Source organism: Rhinoraja longicauda, chromosome 10, assembly GCF_053455715.1.
Source record: "Rhinoraja longicauda isolate Sanriku21f chromosome 10, sRhiLon1.1, whole genome shotgun sequence".
Taxonomy (NCBI): Eukaryota; Metazoa; Chordata; class Chondrichthyes; order Rajiformes; family Arhynchobatidae; genus Rhinoraja; species Rhinoraja longicauda.
The window spans coordinates 10,873,173-10,898,818 of NC_135962.1; the positions used below are offsets into that span (position 1 = coordinate 10,873,173).

A 25,646-nucleotide genomic window follows, 5' to 3' on the forward strand; every position below is an offset into this window, starting at 1 on the left:
ACTGTAACCATGGCAACAACTGATTACCCATCAAAATCAATTCCATTTATAAGCATTTATCCTGCAGCCTTCCACGCCTCAGAGATCAAGTGTTCATCTAGATACTTAAATATTGAGAATCTCTCCATCCAACACCCCCTCAGCCGATACATTTCAGATTCCAACTACCCGCTGGATGTAAACAATTCTTCCTCACATCCCCTCTTAAATAACCAATCCTTAGCTTAACTCTGATTTCTGGTTTTAAATACCTCTATTTTGCACTAAACATGATTCCTTTATCCTGTATCTGTACATTGTAGACAGCTTGATTGTAATCATGCAGAGTCTTTTCGCTGACTGGATATCACGCAACAACAAAAAAAAGCTTTTCACTGTTCCTCAGTACACATGACAATATGATGAAAGAATGGGTCGACTGGTCTTGTATTCACTGGAATTTAGGATGATTGGGGATCTTATAGAAACATGTACAATTTTTAAAGGAATGGACAGGCTAGATGCAGGAAAAATGTTCCTGATGTTGGGAGAGTCCAGAGCCAGGGATCACAGTTTAAGAATAAAAGGTAGGTCATTTAGCATTGAGATTATTTAATCTATCTATGTTCCTCATAATTACGTGTATTTCAATGAGCTTCCCCTCAGCCGTCTCCACTCCAATGAAAAATCTTTGATAAAGTGGCCTTTGACCTGAAACATTGACTGTTTCTTTCCACAGATAATGCCTGACTTGCTAAGTGTTTTCAGAAATTTTGTTTCTCCAAAATCTGCAATTTGTACAATCGCTTACTCAATTTTTGATGAGTTAAATAAAGACTTTGCTTAAAATGGTCTAATGCCATCATCTGAATGAGTTCTGCTCCACAAAACTGTTTAGTTATTGATTCACTTCACTGATAGCAACATTTTTCATACATATAATTTGGAAACATTAAGATTGCAGAAATGTAACGTGCTTTTTAAATAGTGGGAGAAATATAGCATATGAAGGTGACCTGGTTAGTCTTGAAGGCTAACAACCTGATACAACAGACATTTCAACAAGAAAACAACATGTTGACCTTTATTGCAATGAGTTTCAAATATAGAAATATGACTTGCATCAGCTATATAGTGCCTTAGTAACATCACAACTGGATTATTATAAGAATTTTGATTTTCTTTAAAGCCTAAAGAAAACCTGACATAAAAGGAATGCTGTGAATATTCACCTGACTGGTTTTGGCTGGGGTGGGGGGGGGGGAATTGAAATACCACAAAACTCTTCAGAGGACTCGATAGATTAGATAAGGGAGGATGACTTCTCTGGCTGAAGAATCCAGAGCTGGGAATCAGACTCAAAGTAACTCATGAGGCCATTTTGGAATGAGACATTGCATCTTAAATCAATGCAATGCATGCAAAATAATTTGAATCATTAAATAGGAATTCACTGTAATCAATATTGACTGAAGTTGAATTAGCACAACTATTTAATCTTAAACAAACTTTAAATCATACTTCTGATTAAAACAGTGGTCTTGTGATCCAAATGTTTTACACATTATTGCACTAACCCTACAGCATAGCATTTGGTCATTCAAAATCTCTGGCCAATCATGACTCTTGTCATTAAACCAGTACTTTGATAGTGGACTGGAAATATCTTCACAGAATTTCTCTCTCCCATAGAGGAAAAATAAACATTATTTATTTCATAGGTAGTCTCAATCCTGCTTAATAAAAACAATTGTAAACAGAATCTTGTTAAATTTTAAAACAAAAAAACTGATTTTCACTCTCCTCTACTATGAACTAAATTCAAAGGCTTAGAAACAAATAATATTAACTTTGTTTGATCACTTGGTACAGACAATTATAAGCAGGCCTGATGCATACTCTTTCATATTGCCCTTTGGAAAAGCGACATTTTATTTTCTTTCACTGATTTTGTACACCACTATCATCAGATTTCAGATTCTATCAAGGATACAGCCTGCTGTGTACAAAAAGTCACCACAGAAAGATGATTTTTGTATTTTGCATGCTCAAGACAAAATTGCAGAAGGCTGAGCTTTACCAATGTTTACTGAGTATTCCATACCCGACCCTTGTGTCTTTTATCAGAAAGAGGATCAAAAGTCTAACATTCGGTTAACAACATCACTAAAACTCCAAATTCCAGCTGATTCCAAGTCATCATTTAGAAGGCAGCTACACATGTAGACAGCTAAGATGTCTGGTTACTGAGGAGGCCATTAGATTTTATTAGGTCTGATCATTTCAACCTACAAAAATCCATTCCTTCCCCCTAGTTGACACCTCAGGGCGCAGAAGGGGCCCAAAGGCAGCAAGTCCTACAATTAACAACAAGCACAAAAAGTATTCAAAGCTCTGACCCAAGAGCTGGCAAGCAGGATCAATCCAAATAGTCCCCTTTTTCATATCAGGAGAGAATAATAACTTCCATGACATTCTCCAGGGCTGTACTTTTTTTAAATGATTCTATGATTCATTCAAAGACCATTATAGCAAATTGATCTGGAAATACTTAGCATGGTTGAAGTAAAAAATGCTCGGTAATAGAAATTAATTATGATTGTGTTGCCCAACAACCAAATAGGATGATTACAAATCAATTGCAAACAAAATAAACTGCGCCACACAGGCATCATCTTTGTACAAAAGCTCAGGAAGAGGTGATAGTAGTGGACGGTTCTGATGCTCAGCTGCATTTTGAGTTAGAAGGTAGCTTGATCCACAGTGATTGCTGAACTGCCCTCTGGTCTCACAATGTGCCATTGATTACCAGATCTCTTGCCTGGTGCAAAGCAAGTGGCCTCTCCCTTTCCTTCAACCCACTCTCTGCTAGCATTTCTCTTCTATACCATTATCAGGCAAATGCCTCTGACTGAATAAGACAGCAGGAAGATATAGGTTTTCTTGATTGGATTGTGGCGTGAGAGAAAAGGTGGGAATTAGTTAGACATTTATAATTGGGGATGTTAGGGGAAGGGAAGAAGGAAAACAGTGAGGAAGATCTTGGGAAGACTTAGTGCCAAGCTTTGACTTTGCAGTGGATGGAAAATATTGATCCTTTTTAGAAGGGGGAATAAGCAAGTAGCAGAGTTGATTTTTTTACCTGGCAACTAGCATGGAAAAACTCAATAAAGTTTCTTTGAAGTGTGCTTATTGAGAATAGGGGTGGGTATGAAACCACTTCTCAGATCAAAAAAGACAAATCTGTGTCCACGGGTTTCAGTCAATGACGTGTCATCAATACTTGTTACATTACCTGCCTCCCCACCCCACACACACCAATAATCTATAGATGGCACAAAGATTTCCAACAGCAATGGGGAATTCAGCAAGCAAGCTAGTGCACACAAGCTAGCGGGTGAGCAGATTATTCAGGTTATCCAGCCCACAGAAATTGACCTAACGAAATAAAGAACTGTCTAAATAAATATAACATTGGAACTAACCTTGCAGCTTCTTCAAAACAGCAACTTCCATTTTGAGAACCTGTTTTGGTTGCTGGGCTGATTCCACCTTGAGAGCAACATTTTCCTGGGTCAAAAAGTCTACAGCTTCATAGATTTCACCAAAGCCTCCACCTCCAATCTTTTTCAACTGCAAGACAAAAAAAAATTGCTCAATATTCCAGAATGAAATGGGTGAATTAATTACATTAATTTACAACTGGTACACCAGTTTTACAAGCATAGTAAACACCTTGTGCATTATTTTTCCAGTAACCTATTCAAAAATAGAAAATAAAGACATATTTTAAGACCTTTTAAGACATTGGCTTCCCAAAATGATTTGCAGTAAATTAAGTACTTTACATGTAGTCTCCACTCATGTACAAATCTAATAACCAATCTGCACACAAGCTTCACAAACCTCTTGCCTGGTCTTAGAAACATAGAAAAAATAGGTGCAGGAGTAGGCCATTTGGCCCTTCGAGGCTGCACCACCATTCAATATGATCATGGCTGATCATCTAAAATCAGTAGCCATAACTTTAGCCATAAGAACTAAATCTAGCTCCCTCTTGAAAACATCCAGTGAATTGGTCTCCACTGCCTTCTGTGGCAGAGAATTCCCCAGATTCACAACTCTTTGGGTGAAAAAGCTTTTCCCCATTTCAGACCTAAATGGCCTACCCCTTATTCTTAAATTGTGACCCCTGGTTCTGGACTCCCCCAAAATCAGGAACATTTTTCCTGCATCGAGCCTATCCAATCCTTTAAGAATTTTATATGTTTCTCATCATGACCAGATAATTATTTGGTTGAGAATTAAGTACTCCTTAAGCCTAAACACCAGGAATAAAAAGATGTAAAAGAATAAAAAACACCTGGCAGTTGAACGCTGAACAGCCAGGAGACCGCGTACAATTACCGGCAGCAGAAATGTATACCACTGCAATCCCCGACGACATATACTGGCATAATGTATAGGAAAACAAAACTGCAGATGCTCGTTTAAATTGAAGGTAGACACAAAATGCTGGAGTAACTCAGCGGGCCAGGCAGCATCTCTGGAGAGAAGGAATGGGTGACGTTTCGGGTCGAGACCCTTCTTGAGACTGATGACAGGGGAGGGGGCTGGATAAAGATAGGATGTAGTCGGAGACAGGAAGACTAGTGGGAGTACTGGGAAGGAGGAGGGGATAGGGAGGGAAGGTGGGACATCTGAAGTAGGAGGTCAATGTTCATTCCGCTGGGGTGTAAACTACCCAAGCGAAATATGAGGTGCTGTTCCTCCAATTTGCACTGGGCCTCACTAACAATGGAGGAGGCCCATGACAGAAAGGTCAGATTGGGAATGGGAGGGGGAGTTGAAGTGCTCAGCCACCGGGAGATCAGGTTGGTTAAGACAGACTGAGTGGAGCTGTTGAGCGAAACAATCGCCGAGGATGCGCTTGGTCCTGCCGATGTAGAGAAGTTGACATCTGGAATAGCGGATTCAATAAATGAGGTTGGAGGAAGTGCAGGAACACCTATCCCGCCCCTCCTCTGCCTCACCTGGAAAGACTGTTTGGGTCTTTCGATGGTCGAGGGGGGAGGTAAAAGGATAGGTGTTGAATCTCCTGCGGTTGCAGGGGAAAGTACCTGGGGAGGAGGTGGTTTGGGTGGGAAGGGACGAGTGGACCAGGGAGTGATGGAGGGAACGGTCTCTGTGAAAAGCAGAAAGAGGTGGAGATGGGAAGATGTGGCCAGTAGTGGGATCCCGTTGGAGGTGGCGGAAATGTTGGAGGATAATTTGTTGTATGCGACGGCTGATGGGGTGGAAGGCGAGGACAAGGGGGACTCTATCCTTGGCACGAATAGGGGGAGGGGGAGCAAGAGCGTAGCTGCGGGATATGGAGGAGACCCTAGTGAGAGCCTCATCTATAATAGAAGAGGGGAAGCCCCGTTTCCTAAAGAATGAGGACATCTCCAATGCCCTATTATGGAGCACCTCATCCTGGGCGCAAATGCGGTGTAGAGGGATGAATTGGGAGTAGGGGATAGACTTTTTACAGGAAACAGGGTGGAAAGGAGTGTAGTCAAGATAGCTATGGGAGTCAGTAGACTTGTTGTAGATGTCAGTCACAAGTCTGTCTCCTGTGATGGAGATGGTGAGATCCAGAAAGGGTAGGGAGATGTTGGAGATGGTCCAAGTATATTTAAGAGCAGGATGGAAATTAGTGGTGAAATTGATGAAGTCAGTGAGTTCTGCATGGGTGCAAGAGGTAGCACCAATGCAGTCGTCAATGTTGTGGAGGTAGAGTTCGGGGATAGGGCCAGTGTACGCCTGGAACAGGGATTGTTTGATCTACCCAACAAAGAGGCAGGCATAGCTAGGGCCCATACGAGTGCTCATAGCTACGCCTTGGATTTGGAGGAACTGGGAGGAGTCAACGGAGAAGTTGTTGAGGGTTTGAGGGTAAGAACCAGCTATGCTAGCGGAGGAGAATATTGGTAGATGGAAATTGGCTCTTTCTGTGGTCGAGGAAGAAACGGGGCTTTAAGACTCTCCTGGTGGGGGATGGGGGTGGAGAGTAACTGGACATCCATAATAAAGATCAGGGAGTGGGGGCCTGGAAAACGCAAGTTATTGAGGTGACAGAGAGCATGCGAGGTCTCTTGGACATAGGTAGGGAGGGATTGGACCTGGGGGATAGGATGGTGTTGAGGTAGGTGGAAATTAATTCAGTGGGACATGAACAGGCAGAAACAATGGATCTGCCAGGACAGTTCTGATTGTGGATTTTGGGGAGAGGGTAAAATTGGGCCGTGTGGGGCTGGGGAACGATAAGGTTGGAGGCTTTAGAGGGCAGAGAGCCGGAAGTGATGAGATCAGTAATGGTGTTAGAGATTAAGGCCTGGTGATTGTCTGTGGGGTCATGGTCCAAGGATAAGTAGGAGGAGGTGTCTGAGAGTTGTCGTCTGGCCTCAGTCCGGTAGAGGCTAGCGTGCCAGACTACCACGGCACCTCCGTGTCGACAGGTTTGATAACTAAGTCGGGTTTGCTGCAGAGTGAGCGGAGGGCTCTACTTTCAGGAGTTGGGTAGTTTATAACCCAGCGGTATGAACATTGACTTCTCTAACTTCAGATAGTCCCTGCTTTCCCCCTCTATCCCCTCCCCCTTCCCAGTTCTCCCACTAGTCTTCCTGTCTCCGACTACATCCTATCTTTGTCCCGCTCCCTCCCCTGACTTCCGTCTGAAGAAGGGTCTCGACCTGAAACATCACCCATTCTTTCTCTCCAGAGATGCTGCCTAACCCACTGAGTTACTCCAGCATTTTGTGTCTATCCTGGCATAATCTTCATTACCTTTATAACTAGGCCACAGAAACAATGAAGGGCAAATTACATAGATACAGAGACAATAGGTACAGGAGTAGGCCATTCGGCCCCGAGCCAACACCGCCATTCAATGTGATCATGGCTGATCATCCACAATCAGTACCCGTTCCTGCTTTCTCCCCATACCTCTTGATTCCGCTAGCCCTAAGAGCTCTATCGAACTCTCTTTTTAATGCATCCAGTGAATCTGCCTCCATTGCCTGAGGCAGAGAATTCCACAAATTAACAACTCTCGGTGTGAAAAAGTTTTTCCTCATCTCAGTACTAAATGACCTACCCCTTATTCTTAAACTGTGGCCCCTGGTTCTGGACTCATCCAACACCGGGAACATGTTTCCTGTATCTAGCATGTCCAATCTCTTAATAATTTCACATGTTTCTATAAGATCCCCTCTCATCCTTCTAAATTCCAGTGAATACAAACCCAGTCGCTCCATTCTTTCATCATATGACAGTCCCGCCATCCTGGGAATTAACCTTGTGAACCTACGCTGCACTCCCTCAATAGCAAGAATATCCTTCCTCAAATTAGGAGACTAAAACTGCACACAATATTCCAGGTGTGGTCTCACCAGGGCCCTGTACAACTGCAGAAGGACCTCTTTGCTCCTATACTCAACTCCTCTTGCTTTGAAGGCCAACATGCCATTAGCTTTCTTCACTGCCTGCTGTACCAGTATGCTTACTTTCAGTGACTGATGTTCTAGGACACCCAGGTCTCGTTGTACTTCCCCTTTTCCTAACCTGACACCATTCAAGTAATAATCTGCCTTCCGGTTCTTGCCTCCAAAGTGGATAACCTCACATTTATCCACATTATACTGCATCTGCCCACTCACCCAACCTGTCCAAGTCTCTGCATCCTCATAACATCCTCCTCACAGTTCACACTGCCACCCAGCTTTGTGTCATCTGCAAATTTGCTAATGTTACTTTTAATTCCTTCATCTAAATCATTAATGTATATTGTAAATAGCTGCGGTCCCAGCACCGAGCCTTGCGGCACCCCACTAGTCACTGCCTGCCATCTTGAAAGTGACCCGTTAATCCCAACTCTTTGTTTCCTGTCTGCCAACCAATTTTCTATCCTTGTCAATACCCTACCCCCAATACCATGTGCTCTAATTTTGCCCACTAATCTCCTGTGTGGGACTTTAAAGGTTTTCGGAAAGTCCAGGTGCACTACATCCACTGGCTCTCCCTTGTCCATTTTACTGTTACATCCTCAAAAAATTCCAGAAGATTTCCCCTTCGTAAATCCATGCTGACTTGGCCCGATCCTGTTCCTGCTGTCCACAAGCGTTACTATTACATCTTTGATAATCAACTCCAGCATTTTCCCCCACCATCGATGTCAGGCTAGTACCAGGCATAATTAAAAAATCAATCTAGTTAATCTGCAACCAAACAATCACACAATTAATGGAGTTTCCAACATTTAGTTGTGAATTGTGGTAAACATGTGAATTGAAAGTGAAAATAAAATCCAACAACAACCCAGCACACATCGCAGGACAAGACTGAAACATTTGCAAACTAAAAGAACCAAGTGTATGAAAATCTTGGTTTCCTTCAGAGATCCTCAAGGCTAGTCTTGGAGTCAAAGAATCATAGAGTTATACAATATAGACATTGGTGCTTCCCCTTCAGCCCACCTCGTCCACGCTGGCCATCATACTAATACCCACCCATACTAATCCTACCCTGGGAAGTATGGACAGTGACTCAGGCAGAAAATACAAGCTTGAAAGCACATGCCAACAGCTTCTTCCCTACTGTTATCAGATTCTTGAACAAACCTCTCATATCCTAAGGATGAATTCTCCAATCTTCCAAATTTACCTCATTGCAGCCCTTGCACTTCTTTTTCATCGGCACTTTCTATGTAGCTGTAACACTATATTTTACACTATTATTTGTTTTTCCTTTTGCACTACTTAATGTACTTTTATGATTTGCCTGAATAACAGGCCAAACAAATCTTTCATCATTTCTTGTTGCACGTGACAATATAACCCTCATTTTATAAACAAGAATTGGGTCATCCCTTAGCACTGCAGGGATAGAAGCCCCAGCCTATATCATCCCTCCTTATAACATACATCCTCCAACATCCTTGTGAAACTTTTCTGCACCCTTTCCAGCTTAATTACATCCTTCCCATAGCTAGGTGACTAGAAGTGCACACAATGCAACTATGGTCTCACCAATGTCTTCTACTGTTGCAACATGACTTCTTCACTCTTGTACTTAATGCCCAGACTGATGAAGGAAAATGTGTGAAACTCATTCTTGTCCACCCTTTCTCCTTGTGTCGCCACTTTCAGGGAACTATGTAATTGTACCTCTTGGTCTATGTTCCACAACCCCTTCAATGACCTGCCATTTACTGAAACCAGTCTTGCCTTGGTTTAACTTCCTAAAATAGAACACTTCAACACCTGTCCAAGTTAAATTCCATGGCTCACACAGACCATTGTTAAAATTAATTACATTTCCTTGAATATTAAAACCTGAAACACAAACCACAGTGAACATTTTGATAAAAAAACACCCTGTAGGATCTAAAGATGAAAGTTAAAATATCATCACGGAATTTAAATTTGATTGATTAAATAAATCTGGACGAGGTTGGCATCACCAATGGTATGGTGGAGTATGGCTATGGTATATGGCCTCGTTCTCACCTTCCACCCCACCAGCCAGCGGATCCAACATATCATCCACCAACATTTCCGTCACCTACAACGGGACCCCACCACTGGCCATATCTTCCCATCTCCTCCCCACTCTGCGTTCCGCAGAGACCGTTCCCTCCGTAACTCCCTGGTCCACTCGTCCCTTCCTACCCAAACCACCCCAACCCCGGGCACTTTCCCCTGCAACCGCACGAGATGCAACACCTGTCCCTTTACCTCCCCCCTCAACTCCATCCAAGGACCCAAACAGTCTTTCCAGGTGAGACAAAGGTTCACCTGTACCTCCTCCAACCTCATCTATTGCATCCGCTGCTCTAGATGTCAACTTATTTACATCGGCGAAACCAAGCGCAGGCTCGGCGATCGATCGCTTCGCTGAACACCTGCGCTCGGTCCGCATCAACAAAACTGATCTCCCGGTGGCCGAGCACTTTAACTCCCCCTCCCATTCCCAGTCTGACCTTTCTGTCATGAGCCTCCTCCAGTGCCATAGTGAGGCCCGCCGGAAATTGGAGGAGCAGCACCTCATATTTCGCCTGGGCAGTTTGGAGCCCGGTGGTATGAACGTCGACTTCTCCAACTTTAGATAGCTCCTCTGTCCCTCCCTTCCCCTCCTCCTTCCCAGATCTCCCTCTATCTTCCTGTCTCCACCTATATCCTTCCTTTGTCCCGCCCCCCTGACATCAGTCTGAAGAAGGGTCTCGACCCGAAACGTCACCCATTCCTTCTCTCCCGAGATGCTGCCTGACCTGCTGAGTTACTCCAGCATTTTGTGAATAAATGGCTATGGTAATGGTTTATTCTCACATGTACCATGATAGTGAAAACATTTGAAGAAATAGGTGCAAATCCAGGTAGGGCACAGGGAAGAGAGGGGGCAGGGGGTGGGGGAGGGGAGGAGGTTATTAGATTCATTGCCTCAAATTGAAGAATTGAATGTTCATACCGTCAGGTTACAAGTTATTCCTCATAATCCGCTTAGGTAGCTTGCAACCTACACTTTAACTCCACTTCCAATTCCCACGCTGACCTTTCTGTCCTGGGCCTCCCTCCAATGTCAGAGTGACACTAAACACAAATTGGAGGAACAGCACCTCATATTGTGGGCGGCACGGTAGCGCAGCGGTAGAGTTGCTGCTTTACAGCGAATGCAGCGCCGGAGACTCAGGTTCGATCCTGACTACGGGTGCTGCACTGCAAGGAGTTTGTATGTTCTCCCCGTGACCTGCGTGGGTTTTCTCCGAGATCTTCGGTTTCCTCCCACACTCCAAAGACGTACAGGTATGTAGGTTAATTGGCTGGGTAAATGTAAAAATTGTCCCTAGTGGGTGTAGGATAGTGTTAATGTACGGGGATCGCTGGGCGGCACGGACTTGGTGGGCCGAAAAGGCCTGTTTCCGGCTGTATATATATGATATGATGATATGATCCCAGCGGTATGAATAATGGTTTCTCTAACTTCAAGTAACCCTTACATCCCCTCTTTCCGGCCCTCCCTCAACCTAGTCTTGGTACTAGTTCCACTGCCGTCCTGGTGGGTTACATTGTTTGGAAGAAGCTGTCCTTGAATCTGGTGGTACTCGCTTTCAAGCTTTTGTACCTGGCTAAAGAGATGAGAAGAGAATGGGCAATTATATTGGCCATTTTCCCTGAGGCAGGTTTACATAATGTACTGGGTAGCCAAACCAAACTATGATGCATCATGATAGGATGCTTTTCATGGTGCATCTTTAGAAATTGCTCAGCGCCATTTGAGACATACCAAACTGATTGATGAACAAGGAACTGCCAGATTGCTATAAAATAAACTCATCTTATTCCCTAAAGTCCTTTAGGAAAATAAATCTTCCATCATTTCCAATCTTAAACCTGTTGTTGCATGTTTGCCAACACCAAATGTCACACAAGTTTTATTCCTTTCCTAACTCACTACATACTAAAGGCATCCATGACCATATATTATAAAATCTGTACAATGTTAAGAGATGGAGTGGAAAGTAAGATAGGTAACATTATCATCATGCAGCTCATTGGCAATGACCATCGCCAACAAAGCACCATCCAAACCATCTTGTCATTACAGCACCATCACCGGGTCTCCCAACATCCCAACATGGATCTCTACTACATGGACCAGGTCCAAAAGGCACATGGGACACTCCTACGTCAGTTCTTCAAGGCATGCAGCGTCTTGCCAGAGAAATGTGTCACAATTAGTTCTCAAGTGGCCTAAATTCTTGATACTTGATCAGAATTGTGGACTGCAATGGTACATTCGAGCACATCACTTTTGCCTTCTGAAAACTCAAATAGGAATGAACAATGAATGCTGGCTTCGCCAGTGACATCAACATCTTGAATATATAAAATCTCTACTGTTTCAGTTGAAGAGTAATGTAAGCTGCAACATCTTTTGTTCTTGTCATTGAACCCAAAGTATCTTCTTGGGTCCATGTGCAAGAAGGTTAAACATCAAGTTAAACAGTAAAATCAGCCAAGGCTCTCAAGCGTAACGCCACATTAGTCCTTACTGTAGACTTATTTAGACACCAGGTAAAGCATCAATCCAAGGTATCATGTTTACTGATTCAGGTCACGTTACCTGAAATCAATTAATGTTGGTATGTTCATGTCAGAGGAGAAAAGCTGCTAATATATCTCGCAAAGATCATAATACAAAATACATCATAATACAAAACTTCACGGAAGATATTAGGTAAAGCAACAATGAACAAGAGCTGCATGATAGGTCCAAATGATTGACAGCAATCAATAAGTTCATCAATTTCAATTGTTTTGATCATGACTATCCTTCATCTTAACATCAGAAACAGGCATGTTCACAGATGATTCTATAATGATCAATTCCATTCACAACTCAACAAATCAATAAATCCTTATCAGCACACACAATACAAGATTAAGACATGGGCCGACAAACAGCAAATGTCATTTGAATCACATGGTGACTATCACCAACAATTGACAATCTAACTGGGATTTTCAAAAGCATTTAACATTGCAGGCTAACTACTTCCCACACACCATTACCACCCAGCAACTCAGTGGACCGGTTAGACAGATAGTGTGGCTATAAGAGCAGGTCAGTTGTTGAGTATTTGGGAATTAATGACAACTTAAAGCCTTTCTATCATCTCGTCAAGGATCAGGTGTTTAATAGTCATATTCATTGAAAGCAGAACAATTAAATTCTTACTTGCTGCAACATTATACACGAGTTAGTTTTAGTTTTAGAGATACAGCATGGAAACTGGCCCTTCGGCCCAATGAATCTAGGCCGACCAACGATCATCCGAACACCAGTTCTGTTATCCCAGTTTTGCAGTCCCAGGGAAATCACACAAAGTCTGTACGGGCAGCACCCGTAGTCGAATTTAGTGCTGCAAGGCAGCAACTATACTGCTGCACCACATTTGCAGCAATGTTATAAATGAATATACAATAAATTCAAAATTTTACCAGGTAAACCAGACTGTAACAGTGCAAATAGCAGCAAATTATGCAACCTTGTACAGCATTCATAGTAGTTTGGTGCTGAGGTAGGATTGTGCAGGGTGGTTCAAGAACCTGATGGCTGCTAGAAAGAAACTTTTCCTTGACCTGGCGGGAATGGTTCTCTGGCTCCTCCTGTACCTTTGTTCAGATGGCAGCAGCAAAATGAGAGCGTGTCCTGGGTGCAGTGGGTCTTTATTAGCTGCCCTCTTGAAGCAGCATTTCCTGTAGATCCTTTCAATGGTGGGGAAGACAGTAACTGTGATGGACCACGCAATGTCCACCACTTTCTGCAACCTCTTTCATTCTTAGGAATTTGAATTAGCAAACTATGCTGTGATGTGGCCAGTCAGTATGCATCCCACCGTACACCTGTAGAAATTAAATTGAGTATTCGTGATCACGCTTAAACTTCTGAGGAGGTCGGTGCGATGGTGAGCTTTCTTTGCAATTGCAACAATACCAGGGCCCAGGACAGATCAAAGATGTGCACGTCCAGGAACTTGAAACTGTGGTCTCTCTCCATCACAGATGAGGCCTGGTGCGTGAACCTTCAGGTTTCCCTTCCTGAAGGCAACAATCAGGTCCTTGGTCTTGCTAACGTTGAAAGAAAGATTGTTGCTCATGCACAACTCAACCCAGAATATCTCCCTCTTGTACTTGGAGCACCATACTAATGCCAGAATGAGTGCAGCTCCAACAACCAAACAGCTCAACCCCATCTCAGGCAAACAAATGCCAGCTTGACTGGCACCCACGCTCAATCCTAAATGTTCATTCCCTTCCGCTGCATTGCCTCAGCAGTATATAGAATTTACAAGATGACATGCAGTTACTCGTCTAGATTAGTAGCAAGTCAATAATAACACACCTGCAGAATCATTCGCAAGTCGCTACATTCCTTCACTAGCAGCAGGTAGGAACCCTGGAACTTGCTTCACAACAGCATTTAGGAGTACTTTCAGCAGCAGTGGAGTGGTTCAAGGAAGTGGCAATCCGCTACCTTCTCATGAGCAACTGGGGAAGGGTCATAAATGCTAGCCTTACCACTGCCCACATTCTTAAATGTGAGGTATGACCCCCATGACATGTCATTCAATCATTGAGTACCCATCTATTCAGAGCCACCTTTCCACACCAACGTCTCTTCCTGGGTCTGCTTCATTACCAGAGCAAGGCCACAAGCAATTTGGAGGATCAGCACCTCATATTCTACGTTGTTAGTTTACAAATATCACCAGCAATTTGTCCTGGATCAGCACATCAAAGCAATGGCCAAGAAAGAACATCAATGCCTCTACTTCCTTGAAAGGCTGAGCTCCCACCTACCTCATTGGAGACATTCAAACTACCTTTAATCGGACTTTATCTTGCACTAAATGTTATACCCTTTATCCAGTATCTGTACACTGTGGACGGCTTGATAGTAATCATGTAGTGTTCTACTGACTGGATAGCACGCAACAAAAGGTTTCACCATACTTCAGTACATGTTATAATAATAAACTAAACTAAACCCAATGGGGTTTCAACACTGAATTTTCAAATTTTTGGTAACTAACCTAAAACCCTGCCCCTATTTTCCCCCTCTCTTCCCTGTGCCACATTTGGATGTGCACTCAGTTCTCTTCTTTCCCTTTCTCCCAATTCCAGAATTCATTTCAAATTGTATTTGCCAGAACAGCCAGAGTATCAAGATTCTTAACTAGAATGAGTAACGCGTTTTAATAATCAGGCCATTATCTAATGCTGACAACCGAACACCGACATTTTCCGTTCACAAAATCCTTTGCCTCACTGTGAAGACACTTTTGCAAGGTGCAGTCATATCTGTACAGGAAAAACAGGGTTACAGAAAATACCATCTTCCTTGCATTAACTTCAGCTCTGGGTCACCAGAGAAACAGTGTACAGCAAAGAGATAGAGGAGGTTGTGACATGGTGTTAGAACAATGATGCAACGAGAAGTTGCTTTAGAGATCTAAGAAAGAGAGGAGGGTGAATACAATCCCACCCTCATCAGCGGAGCTGCTGTAGAGATGGTACACTGTTTCAAATTTCTAGGCATCTAATTTGCCAACAGGTTGTCTTAAAATTTTAGATAGATGGTCCCTTCATACTGATGCGGTGATCAAGAAAGCGCAGCAGCATATTTAGTTTCTATAAATTCACTATTGAAACAGTTTCAACAGGATACAACGCAGCCCAGGATAGCAGTTGCTCCACTTGACCACCTGAACCTGAAGTGTTGTATGCAGCCCAGTCTACCACTTTTTTCCATCCAGTCTATCTTCACAGGGTGTTGCATCAAGAAAGCTGGAAGTATCGTCAAGAATGCCTGCCACCCTCACCATCACTTTTCTCTCTTCTATAATGTGGGAAAAGATACAGGAACTTGAAAGCTCAGACTGAAGAACAACTTCTTCTGCTCTTCAGTCTGAGCTTGGCAGAACAGCTTCTTCTCCGCTCCTATCAGATTCCAAAAACTATTACCCTTTCACATGGCCTTCCTCATGTACTCCTACTCTCAACTCTATCTCATATGGTTATCCTGTTATTATATTTCATAGCTATTTTGCACAACTTCGGGTTGCATTACCATCTTGCAAAAATCTGCTTGTCACTGTATTTACAGATATATTTATTATTATTATATGCAAACTGTTTACTCAGAGATTCATGCAAACATGGAATGTCACCTTGGTGAATATGATAATGAACTAATCCGAACTTTCTACAATATTGAGTGCCCAAAATCATCTCGCTTGTAAACCTGCTTTTGAAACCCAGCATAAATTATAGTCTCATCTACATTTTGTTTCTAGGAGATCAAGATGGCACCAAGAGAAATATCTAAAATTTTAAGACAACCTATTGACAAAGCCCCAGGTCTTTTGTTGAATTAATTAATATAATGAACCATTTTCTTTTAGCTGTCAGTTTTAAATGCAGTTTTCCTTGTGATTTAATTTTCTGAGTACCAAGCAGCTGTTGTTTACATCATCTAAATTATTTGGCTCACTCCAATCAGTCATTCGCACCAACATAATTAGGAGTGCTTTCTAAGAGAAAGGAGAGTACAGGCTTTTAGCACTTAGTATCTAAATCATGTCGGAGGGGGGGGGGGAAGAGATGCTGAAATAATAAATCAGGGACTGAAAGCCAAAACTGTAGCTTATAAACATAGCACAAAAAGTAAGGAAATTTGTGTTTGGTAGATTATTTCTTTGTTGTAACAATGCTTCTTGGCAATAAATCTTATAACGTTGGAAAGCCTGTTTATTTCCCTTTTAAATGGTGCCACATTTGTAAGGAACATGCATTTGTGGGATGAACAGCAGAGCTGAGTATGTGGGTTGCGCCCATGAAAAATCTGCCAAATCTTCTCTGCCAATGCCAAACAGCTTATTCTGCCATTGACTTGTTCGGTTCGGTGTTGTTTGGTGGATTGGATGATTGAAGTCTGAAGAAACAAGACATATTGGTAATTTAACAATTTATTCATTTAATAAACAGAAGCCTCAGTAGCGTGTGGAAGAACCATACACAGCCACAACAGCCTGGCACCTCCTCCTCATGCTGGTCACCAGCCTGGTCACACACTGTTGTGGGATGGCATCCCATTCTTCAACCAGCATTTGTCGCAAGTCAGCCAACGTGGTTGTGTTGGTCACTCTGGCACGAACAGCACGCCCAAGCTGATCCCACAAGTGTTCAATGGGGTTGAGGTCAGGACTGCTGGCAGACCATTCCATCCTCTCCACTCCCAAATTCTGGAGGTAGTCTCTGAGAAACCCTGCTCTGTGGGGGCGAGCATTGTCATCTTGGAGGATAGAGTTCGGTCCCAAACTGTGGAGATATGGGATTGCCACTGGTTGCAGAATCTCATCTCGATATCTCTCTGCATTGAGATTGCCTCCAATGATGACAAGCCTCGTTTTTCCAGTGAGGGAGATGCCGTCCCACACCATCACACTGCCTCCACCAAAAGATGTTACTCTATCGGTGCAGCAATCAGCATAGCGTTCTCCGCGTCTTCTCCACACTTTGACCCTATGATCCAACTGCCGCAGGCAGAATCTGGACTCATCGCTGAACATAACGTTCCTCCACATGTTCAGGTTCCAGTGCACGTGTTGCCGACACCAGCGCAAACGGGCCTGACGGTAAAGGGCAGTCATGGCAGGCCTCCTGGCAGCCCTATGAGACCGGAGATCGGCTGCGTGCAGTCTGTTCCGAATTGTCTGGGCAGAGAGCCGTCGGCCATATCGTCCTGCAAACCTTGACTGCAAATCTGTAGAAGACAGCCTATGGTTCCTAAGTGCTGACAGGGTGAGGAAACGGTCTTCTTCGGGTGTCGTCTTCTTGGGACGCTAACTTCGCGGCCTGTTTCTGACATCCACCGTTATATGGAACTTGGCCTTCACTTTGGAGATGGTACTCGGGCTCACTCCAAATAATGCCGCAACTTGGTTTTGCGGAACACCAGCTTGAAGTTGCCCTATCCAGATCAGTCAAACGTGGCATGCCGATTCTTGGAGCAGACACCTACTGACCACTGTAGCAGGGCCCATGCTCACAGATGCTGCCAATCAGGTGCCAATCAGGCACCTGATTGTCAGCACCTAGGGGTACCAGAAGCTCAAAACAAGAGTCAATAGCAACAGCAGAATAAGCTGTTTGGCATTGGCAGAGAAGATTTGGCAAATTTTTCATGGGCGCAACCCATATACTCAGCTCTGCTGCTCATCCCACAAATGCATGTTCCTTACAAATGTGGCACCATTTAAAAGGGAAATAAACAGGCTTTCCAACGGTATAAGATTTATTGCCAAGAAGCATTGTTACAACAAAGAAATAATCTACCAAACACAAATTTCCTTACTTTTTGTGCTATGTTTATATACATATTCATTCATTTTCAAATAAGTTGCAAGTTATGGTAGACAATTCAATTGAATATTACAGCATCTCAGGGCAGAATTTGAGTTATATCTGTATTCAAGAAACCACATTCTTCAGCAGTACATTCGGCTTACACGTGATATTAAAATTCGAGAATGGAGGATTTAAGTCAAACAACTTGCCCTGCTACAGTGTTAACGATGAAAGGAAAAGAATGTTACAATAATCTGAAACCAACCAACTTTTTGGTTGCAGGAATGCTGCCTGACCCAGCATTTTGTGTCTTTCCTCAGCAAAATTAGGCCCATCGGCTTTGCAATTTATTATTTGTTGAACAATGTTCAATTATTTTATGCTTCTGCTTGAGGAATTTTTTGGCACCTACACTTGGATCTATTTCAAGATATTTCAATCATGTTGCATCTGTAAAGTAGTAACCAAATCAAAACTTCTTTCACAATAATGAAATAAAGAAGATCGGACGGACATGGAAAAACATTCAAAAAGTTTAAAGCATTTGAGAAAAGCACAGGAAGCATTAATGCCACAGAAAGGCTACAGAAAGGGCATCAAACCTGGGCTCCACAAGAAACACATACATTATTACTATTTCCTTAGTAATTCCTTTAATTTCTTAACTTTAATTCCTTAAATACTCCCATTTCTAAATTTTTATCCACAAGACATCTATAGATTCTGCTTCTATCAATTACCAAAAATGATTGGCCTGTAGTCTATGTGCATTTTGAAAGCTACACACGACATTCTAAAAGCAAAATGTAAATCCTGCACGATTAATGTTCATCTTTTCAAAATTAGCCCTTCAGAAGCATTTATTCATGTTTTTAAATCAATTAAACTCCCAAATCTTATTTCAGATTGAGCACTCTCCCAATAATTTGCGTTAAAATGATGTGTACAAGTCGCCATGCTTCAAAACCTAAATATTGCACATCTATTGGTCTTATATTTTTTAAGTTAGAGCCATTTTAAAGTTCAAAATTCTCATTTCTAAACACATTTTTCCAAGGGCTACTGTGCGTGTGACGTCACCATAGGGCACGCACGGACTCTCTCTTCACTTGCACAAACAAGATGGACGCCGTTAGCGGAGCCGCCCGCCCGCAATCAGGGGCTTCTCTCTCCTCTCGCTTCTCTCCTCTCTCCCCTCTCCCCCACAAACGCCGCGAGTAATCCCAGCTCGGCTAGGCCACAGCCGCCGCCGCGCTGCCCATCTCCAGCAGTCCGGCGCTCCCTCCTCCTCCCTGCACGCTCGGTAAGTGCCTTTCGCCGCCAACGGCTCCACGGAGGGGAGTGGGCGTGGGGGGCGAATGGGTGAAGGGGAGGATGGGGGTAGGAGGAGGGTGAGGGTGGGGGGAGGAGAGAGTGGGGCAGGCGGGGGGTGGGGGAGGAGAGGGATGGGGGGTGGGGGCTGGTGCGGAAAGTGGGGGGTGGGGAGAGTAAGAGTGGGGGGAGGGGGAGGGTGGGTGGAGAGAGTGGGGGTGGGAGGGAGACTGGAACTGGGGAGGGGGACAGCAAGGGTGGGGGAAAAGGGGGGTGGTGGGGAAAGGGGGGGTGGGGCGGAGAGAATGGGAGGGTGGGGGGAGGAGAGTGGGGAAAAGGGGGGTCGTGGGGAAAGAGGAAGTGGGGGAGAGTTACAGTGGGGGTAGGGCAGGAGGGAGTGGCAAATATGGATCTGAACACCCTCTCCCCTCCCCTGCTCCCCTCTACGAGGAATGGTATATTACTAAAACTCTCATCTTGTATATTTGTGGGTGTGTTTGTTTATTTGTGCTTGTATTTGTTTTCGAAATACAGCCAAAACGGTACAGGATAGCGCAACAATTTTAGGCCCACCCTACTCACCATTCCACCTGCGGTCTCAATAATTTAACAATAAGTCCCGGCGTGCCCCTCGCCTTACCTTCCTCCCATGGTGCTGATCGGCGGCAGAGGGTCAAACAAGATGGCCGTCGCCTCCAAGCTGCAGGAGAGGTTTCGGGTCCACGGCTCGCTCTGCCCGCAGCGCCGGCCGCACGGGGCCAAAGTGAGTGGCTCCCTCTCCCCTTCCCTGCCCCCCCCAGCCCACCCGCGGCCCCGGGGTGCACTCGCCGGCCAGCAAGAGAGATTTAAAAATCACTTTTTAAACTTTAAGATGGCCGCCGCATCCGCGCGTGCGCAGTTGGGGGAGGTTTGCCGCTCGGAGGGCAGGACACGCAAGAGTGATGAGAGTGGTGGGCAATGGGAGGGGGGGGAGCTCTCCTGGTGCTGGAGAGTTTTGGATCAGTTGGGGGAGGGTTGCCGGGCACGCAAGCGAGATTTGCACCCAACGGGGCTTGCCGCGCCCGCAGGAGTGCCCGCAGGAGTGCCCGCAGGAGAGATTTCGACCCAACGGGTCCACGCCCGTCTAGTTAAAAATAAAAACACTGAAAATGTTTGGTAGCATCTGAGCAGAAACAGTTAACTTAACAGTTAACAGATAGCGATACAGTTATCAGAACTGTATTGTGCTGGAAAACATAAAAAAAGCTTTCAGGAGCAGGAAATAGAGAGGAAAGATCAAAAGGTTAATTTGGAAGGCAAAAAAAGAATTAAGGACATTGCCCTCTACGAGGAATGGTATATTACTAAAACTCTCATCTTGTATATTTGTGGGTGTGTTTGGGAAAGGGAAGAAATAATTTTTACTCACCACTGCCGTTCCAAAAAGAGGGAGAAATTACCATCTAAAAATAGTTAAACTGAATGCTACAAGATAACTAATGGTAAAGTGGAGGTAATGTTGAGCTTTAATAGAATAGGATAGGATATCTCAAAGACACAGATGTCAGTGAGGAAGAATGCAACAAGACAAATTGGGGCCACATCTGCAATCTGAACATATTTCCATAAATCAATTATTTACATTAGGTCTCCATTATTAGAGAAGACTCATCTTGAGTAGTCACCATGATATACAAGGCAGTATGTCAACATTTATTCTATTTCACTTTCTACTGTTGCAGTCTGATTCAAGTGAACATTTATATAATTTTTTTGCTTTTAATTTAATTTGCTCAGGTTTTTTTAAATTAAACGTGCAATTTTCCAATCCAAACAGCACAATTCCAGAATCAATCGCTCGTTATCCATTTCAATTTAATTGGTAAAGAAAGCACGAGGTTGTGAAAATTACCCACAAATATTTAACACTTTTTAAATGAACATTAAATCCACCATGTTTCTCTCATTGAAGCATTTTTTTAGGTTTTGTGTGTAAAAAATGAGGGGTACATTAGTGAGGGAAGCCAGAAAATGATGAGCAGAAGCACAAAATCAGGCTCAATGGGCAAATAACACTAACGTTCTCCCAGCAATACACAAAGGACAGCATCCCGTTGTGATCTCTAATTGATAATATATACCAAAGCCTCTAGATGTCCTGAGCGAGCTATACTTAAACTAATTAATGTCTAGCAATAAAAGACCGCCAGTTAAGCACAGATGATTAACTGCAAATAATGCTTGGGCAGCACAAATCATAGTTGACATACAAATAATACATTTCCAGCTCTCTAGCTTTGGCAGCCAGTATTGATAGAAAATCAAGTTTACATTCAAAGCTTTCTGGGAGAAGCTTGCGGTATAATAGTAAATAATTTTAATACCAATTTCTGGTGTCAGAAAATTTGCATTTTAATCCCATTCATTCAAAAAGCTTTTATATTTCTATATACACTAAAGTATCTTTTCGAATCTGCCTGCAAAGAACAATACTAACAGACATCACATATGTTATTCCTCTTGATACATTACTAAATACTGAATACTAAATACTGAGCAACTGAAATCACAAATGATCAAGTGCTTACATACCTGGCATTTGCGACTTTGGGGCTTACCGCTAAATGAATAAGATGGATACATTTAAATAAACAGTTAGAGATGTAGATTATTGATCATTCCAAAGAGCATCTCATCCTCAGAAATGACATAAATCCAATCCATTGGACTGATCACTGATTGAATGCAATTTCTTTGTGCATTCCACATTTGAATAACAGGATTAACTGCTAAAATGTATCTTGTGATGTCATTGGAAGGGGAAAGTAAATGATTACTAAAATACCTCAAATGTACATGTTAAATTAATTATAAAATTATATTTATTGAAGGATATATGAAATGTCATTTCATTTACATTATATCAATATTCATTTATGTAAATTCCTTAAACAAATAGTCCAAAGCTGTTTTCACATAGGTCCCAGCCCCTGCATTTGCAGGATTTTTTTCTTCTAAACTGTGGCTTTTCCACCAAGCTTCAATGCATTCCTCTATACACAGCTTGCGCCAGTCTGTGAACAACTCTTTGCACTGGAAGGTCAGTGAGTTCAGAACAGACCAGGGAACATCTTTCAACAAGCTGACCATCTTCCAGCAACATTTGACATTTGCTTCAGTTCCTGGGTACAATCCATTCAGCAGATTATATTTTAAGCTGCTGTTCACGGTGTTCCTCAACCTCTACGGCCTCTCCTTCCAGGCCTGGTTTGTACGTAAGCATTTTACTGGTGGATGAAAGAACAGTGTCATTCCCAGCACAGCCTTCTCTTGGGCAGTGTGCAGTAGCAATGACACACCAACTGTACATAATATCTGACAGCGTGGCCCCTCCCCACCACCAGCCTGACTTTAAACTACTTAGGAAGATTATCCAACCAAATCCAGCAGAGTTTTTTCCTTTAGGGTTTGAAAGTCATTCCACATGACTCACTGTCTAACTATCACACTATCAAACATATTTGTCTGGATAAAATGTTCAGCCGGTAGGGACATCCTGTGGCAATAGTTACCTTTAAGAGGCTTTCACAAAGGCGTGTAGGGAATGGAGGGATGTGAATCCCGTGCTGGAAGAGGAAATTAGTTTAACTAGTCATTATGTTTGGTACAAAAAATGTGGACCAAAGGGCCTGTTCCTGTGCTGTATTATTCCATTCTCTACGTTGTGATGTTCAATACTGTGGACAAACTGAAGCCCAGCGGGTCATCTATGTGCACCTTGCATCCATTCAATACAGCCACACACTAAATTAGCCATTACAATGACAGCCCCTGTTTCTGGAGATACATGCTTCATATTTCTGAGTACACAATCAATTCGCAATCTTCAAATAATCTAAAAAATAGCATGGATAACTTGAGCAGCACCATAGGCTAGTAAAGGCAATACCTGTAACACCAAGTGCACATTGTAACTTATGATCAGGTGCTCCACACAATCAAGAACACTGTATCCATAATTCCAGTTTTTGCTATACACTTCAGTTAGTGGCACCAGTTTTTGGTATATGTCTTGGGTCCTCTGAACCTGGTAATCAGGCAATGATGGGCACAACGGATTAGTTGAACTAGAGGTCCAAGACCAAGCCTGTACTTTTGATTTGACTCTGGCCTCACGGCCAGCTAAGGGGAAAGTAGAAAAGCTCGAACATCCATATGCTATCTTATACACGGCCCTTCAGTTTCAATACTAGGCACAAGTGACATGCACTTGGATTTTTAAATCTCAAGGTAGATGGCTGTTCTCAATTTAAGTTCGATCATTAAGCAAGAATATCGAGCAAAAATACCAACCAAGGCAAAAGGAATGAATGATGAGGAGGGTTAAAGCTTCAAGATAGTAAGAATTAGACTGACCAGTGGTGTTCATCATAGCATTGGTGGAAGCCTAGACCATGACCAAAAAATGGGAAATGTCAAAACACAAGAAATATCCAAAACAATAACACACACTATGAAGAAATTCCTGCAGAAATTTCCTGTGACACAGCAAATCATCAAAACCAAATGTGAAAGGTTTGTTTTTGCTAGCTGCTGAAAAATATAAAAAACAAATGAGAAATCTATGCACTAAAGTACCAAGTCAACTATCAATCTTTTCCACACAGCTACCTGAAGACCTTTTCCAGAATACATTAATAGATAGAAGCCATCATATCTCAAACTCTGGGATGTCTTACTATAATTTATTTTTCTAATTTCACCACAAATATCAACGTATGCCTTGTTTATAAATGTTATTATGCCTCGAAGAGAGTTGAGATAACATCTTATCTTCAGGGTGTCAACAAACTCAAGTACAAATTTATTATGGCAAGATACAGGCACACTGAAAAATCTTGTTTGCAGTGGCATCTCAGGCAGACAAACAGGCAGATAAACATAAATCAAGTATAAATTACACAAAATTCTAAAAGGAATACAATGCAAAAAACAAGACTTGTGAAAAAAACATAATTGGAAAAAATGGTCTTTAGTAGTGCCAGATGTGGACCTTGTTCTTTTGTCGAGATAGGATTAGGATTATGTCAGTTGGTTCAAGAACTTGCTAGTTGTAGGAATATAGCTGTTCCTTAACTTGGTGGTGTGAGACTTCAGGCTTCTGTACCTCCTGCCCAATGGTAAACAGTGAAAAGAGGACATGGCACAGATCCTTTACGATAGATGCTACGTTCTTGAAGCCACACCTCGTGTAGACACTTTCATTGGTGGGGAGGGCTGTGCCCGTGATGGACCAGGCCAAGTCCGTCACTCTCTGCAATCTCTTGCTTTCTTGTGTTGGCACTGCAACACCAAGCCACAAAGCAACCAGTAACAATACTTTCTAGAGTACATCTATAAACGTTTGCTGTGGTATTTGGAGACATACCAAACCTCCAAATTTCTAAGTATGGCATGCTTTCTTACAAATTTGATAAAATGCTTTGAACTTAATAGATTGCACATGATACACTTACAGCAAAAATAAAAAAATTCAATAAAAGGAGCATAAAGAAAACTCACATGAAGGACTAAAATTCAAAAGAAAATTGGAGACCATGCATTAATATATTATGGGAATCAATAGAACACAATTATAGCTTATTTATAAATGTCTTCTATTGTTTATTGTCTCCTTCCTTCCATGCTATCAGGTCATCTTCTCTTTTGTCCTTTCTTTCTCTTTTTTCGTTTCATTACACATTGTATCTCAATTATTTCCAACTTTTTTTTTCACTGCAAAATTCTGCTTCTTGTCACTCAGATACTGCTTGGTTTAGGTATTTCCAGGATTTTCCAATTTTTGAAAAATATTTTGTCACTTTCCAGCATTTAACAAAGTATGCAAAATAACAAAACGTTGTTGTACTCACCACTTTCCACCGTTCCTTTACTAAGAAACCAACTGACAATATGTCAGGCTGCTCGCCTCCCCCGCTCATGTCTGTGGTCCCTTTTGGAATAGCTGCTATGCAGTGCATAAGTCAGCCTGGATCTTCAGGGTTCCAAAGGCAGGTTCCATTTAACCTAAGAGTACAAATACAAATCAAAATTAGCCGTGATGGTGAACTTTTTAATTTTCATTTATGCAACTACTAATGGAAACTCCCAGATCCAAAATTCAATGTATTGGGGTTGCATCATGATAGGTACATGGCAAAAATGGAATGCACTCAATCACCAGGAAACAACTACACACCGTTCAAAATAGTTAAAATTAATTTCCGAATTACTAAAATATTACCAACACAACTCCTGGCCCAAACACCCTTGGCCACCGCTACACAATAATCGAAGATAATGTTGCTTCATTCACTGTAGTCGTTCTGGAATATCTGCTCATCAGACTGCTCTGACTAAATGTTTTCATGAAAGGATCTGGTACAA

General features: G+C 42.6%; 1 protein-coding gene across 2 annotated transcripts in view; it reads right to left on the reverse strand.

The window, feature by feature from the left end:
• LOC144597200 (tau-tubulin kinase 2-like) overlaps window positions 1-25,646 on the reverse strand; it is a 169,315-nt gene that overhangs the window by 111,710 nt on the left and 31,959 nt on the right. For both annotated transcript variants that reach the window (XM_078406200.1, XM_078406199.1), the window contains exons 2-3: window positions 25,133-25,286; window positions 3,465-3,612 (exon numbers count right to left, since the gene is read on the reverse strand). In XM_078406200.1, the coding sequence (XP_078262326.1) occupies window positions 3,465-3,612; window positions 25,133-25,240 (256 nt within the window). In that variant the 5' untranslated portion in view covers window positions 25,241-25,286. The remainder of the gene's footprint in view (window positions 1-3,464; window positions 3,613-25,132; window positions 25,287-25,646) is intronic.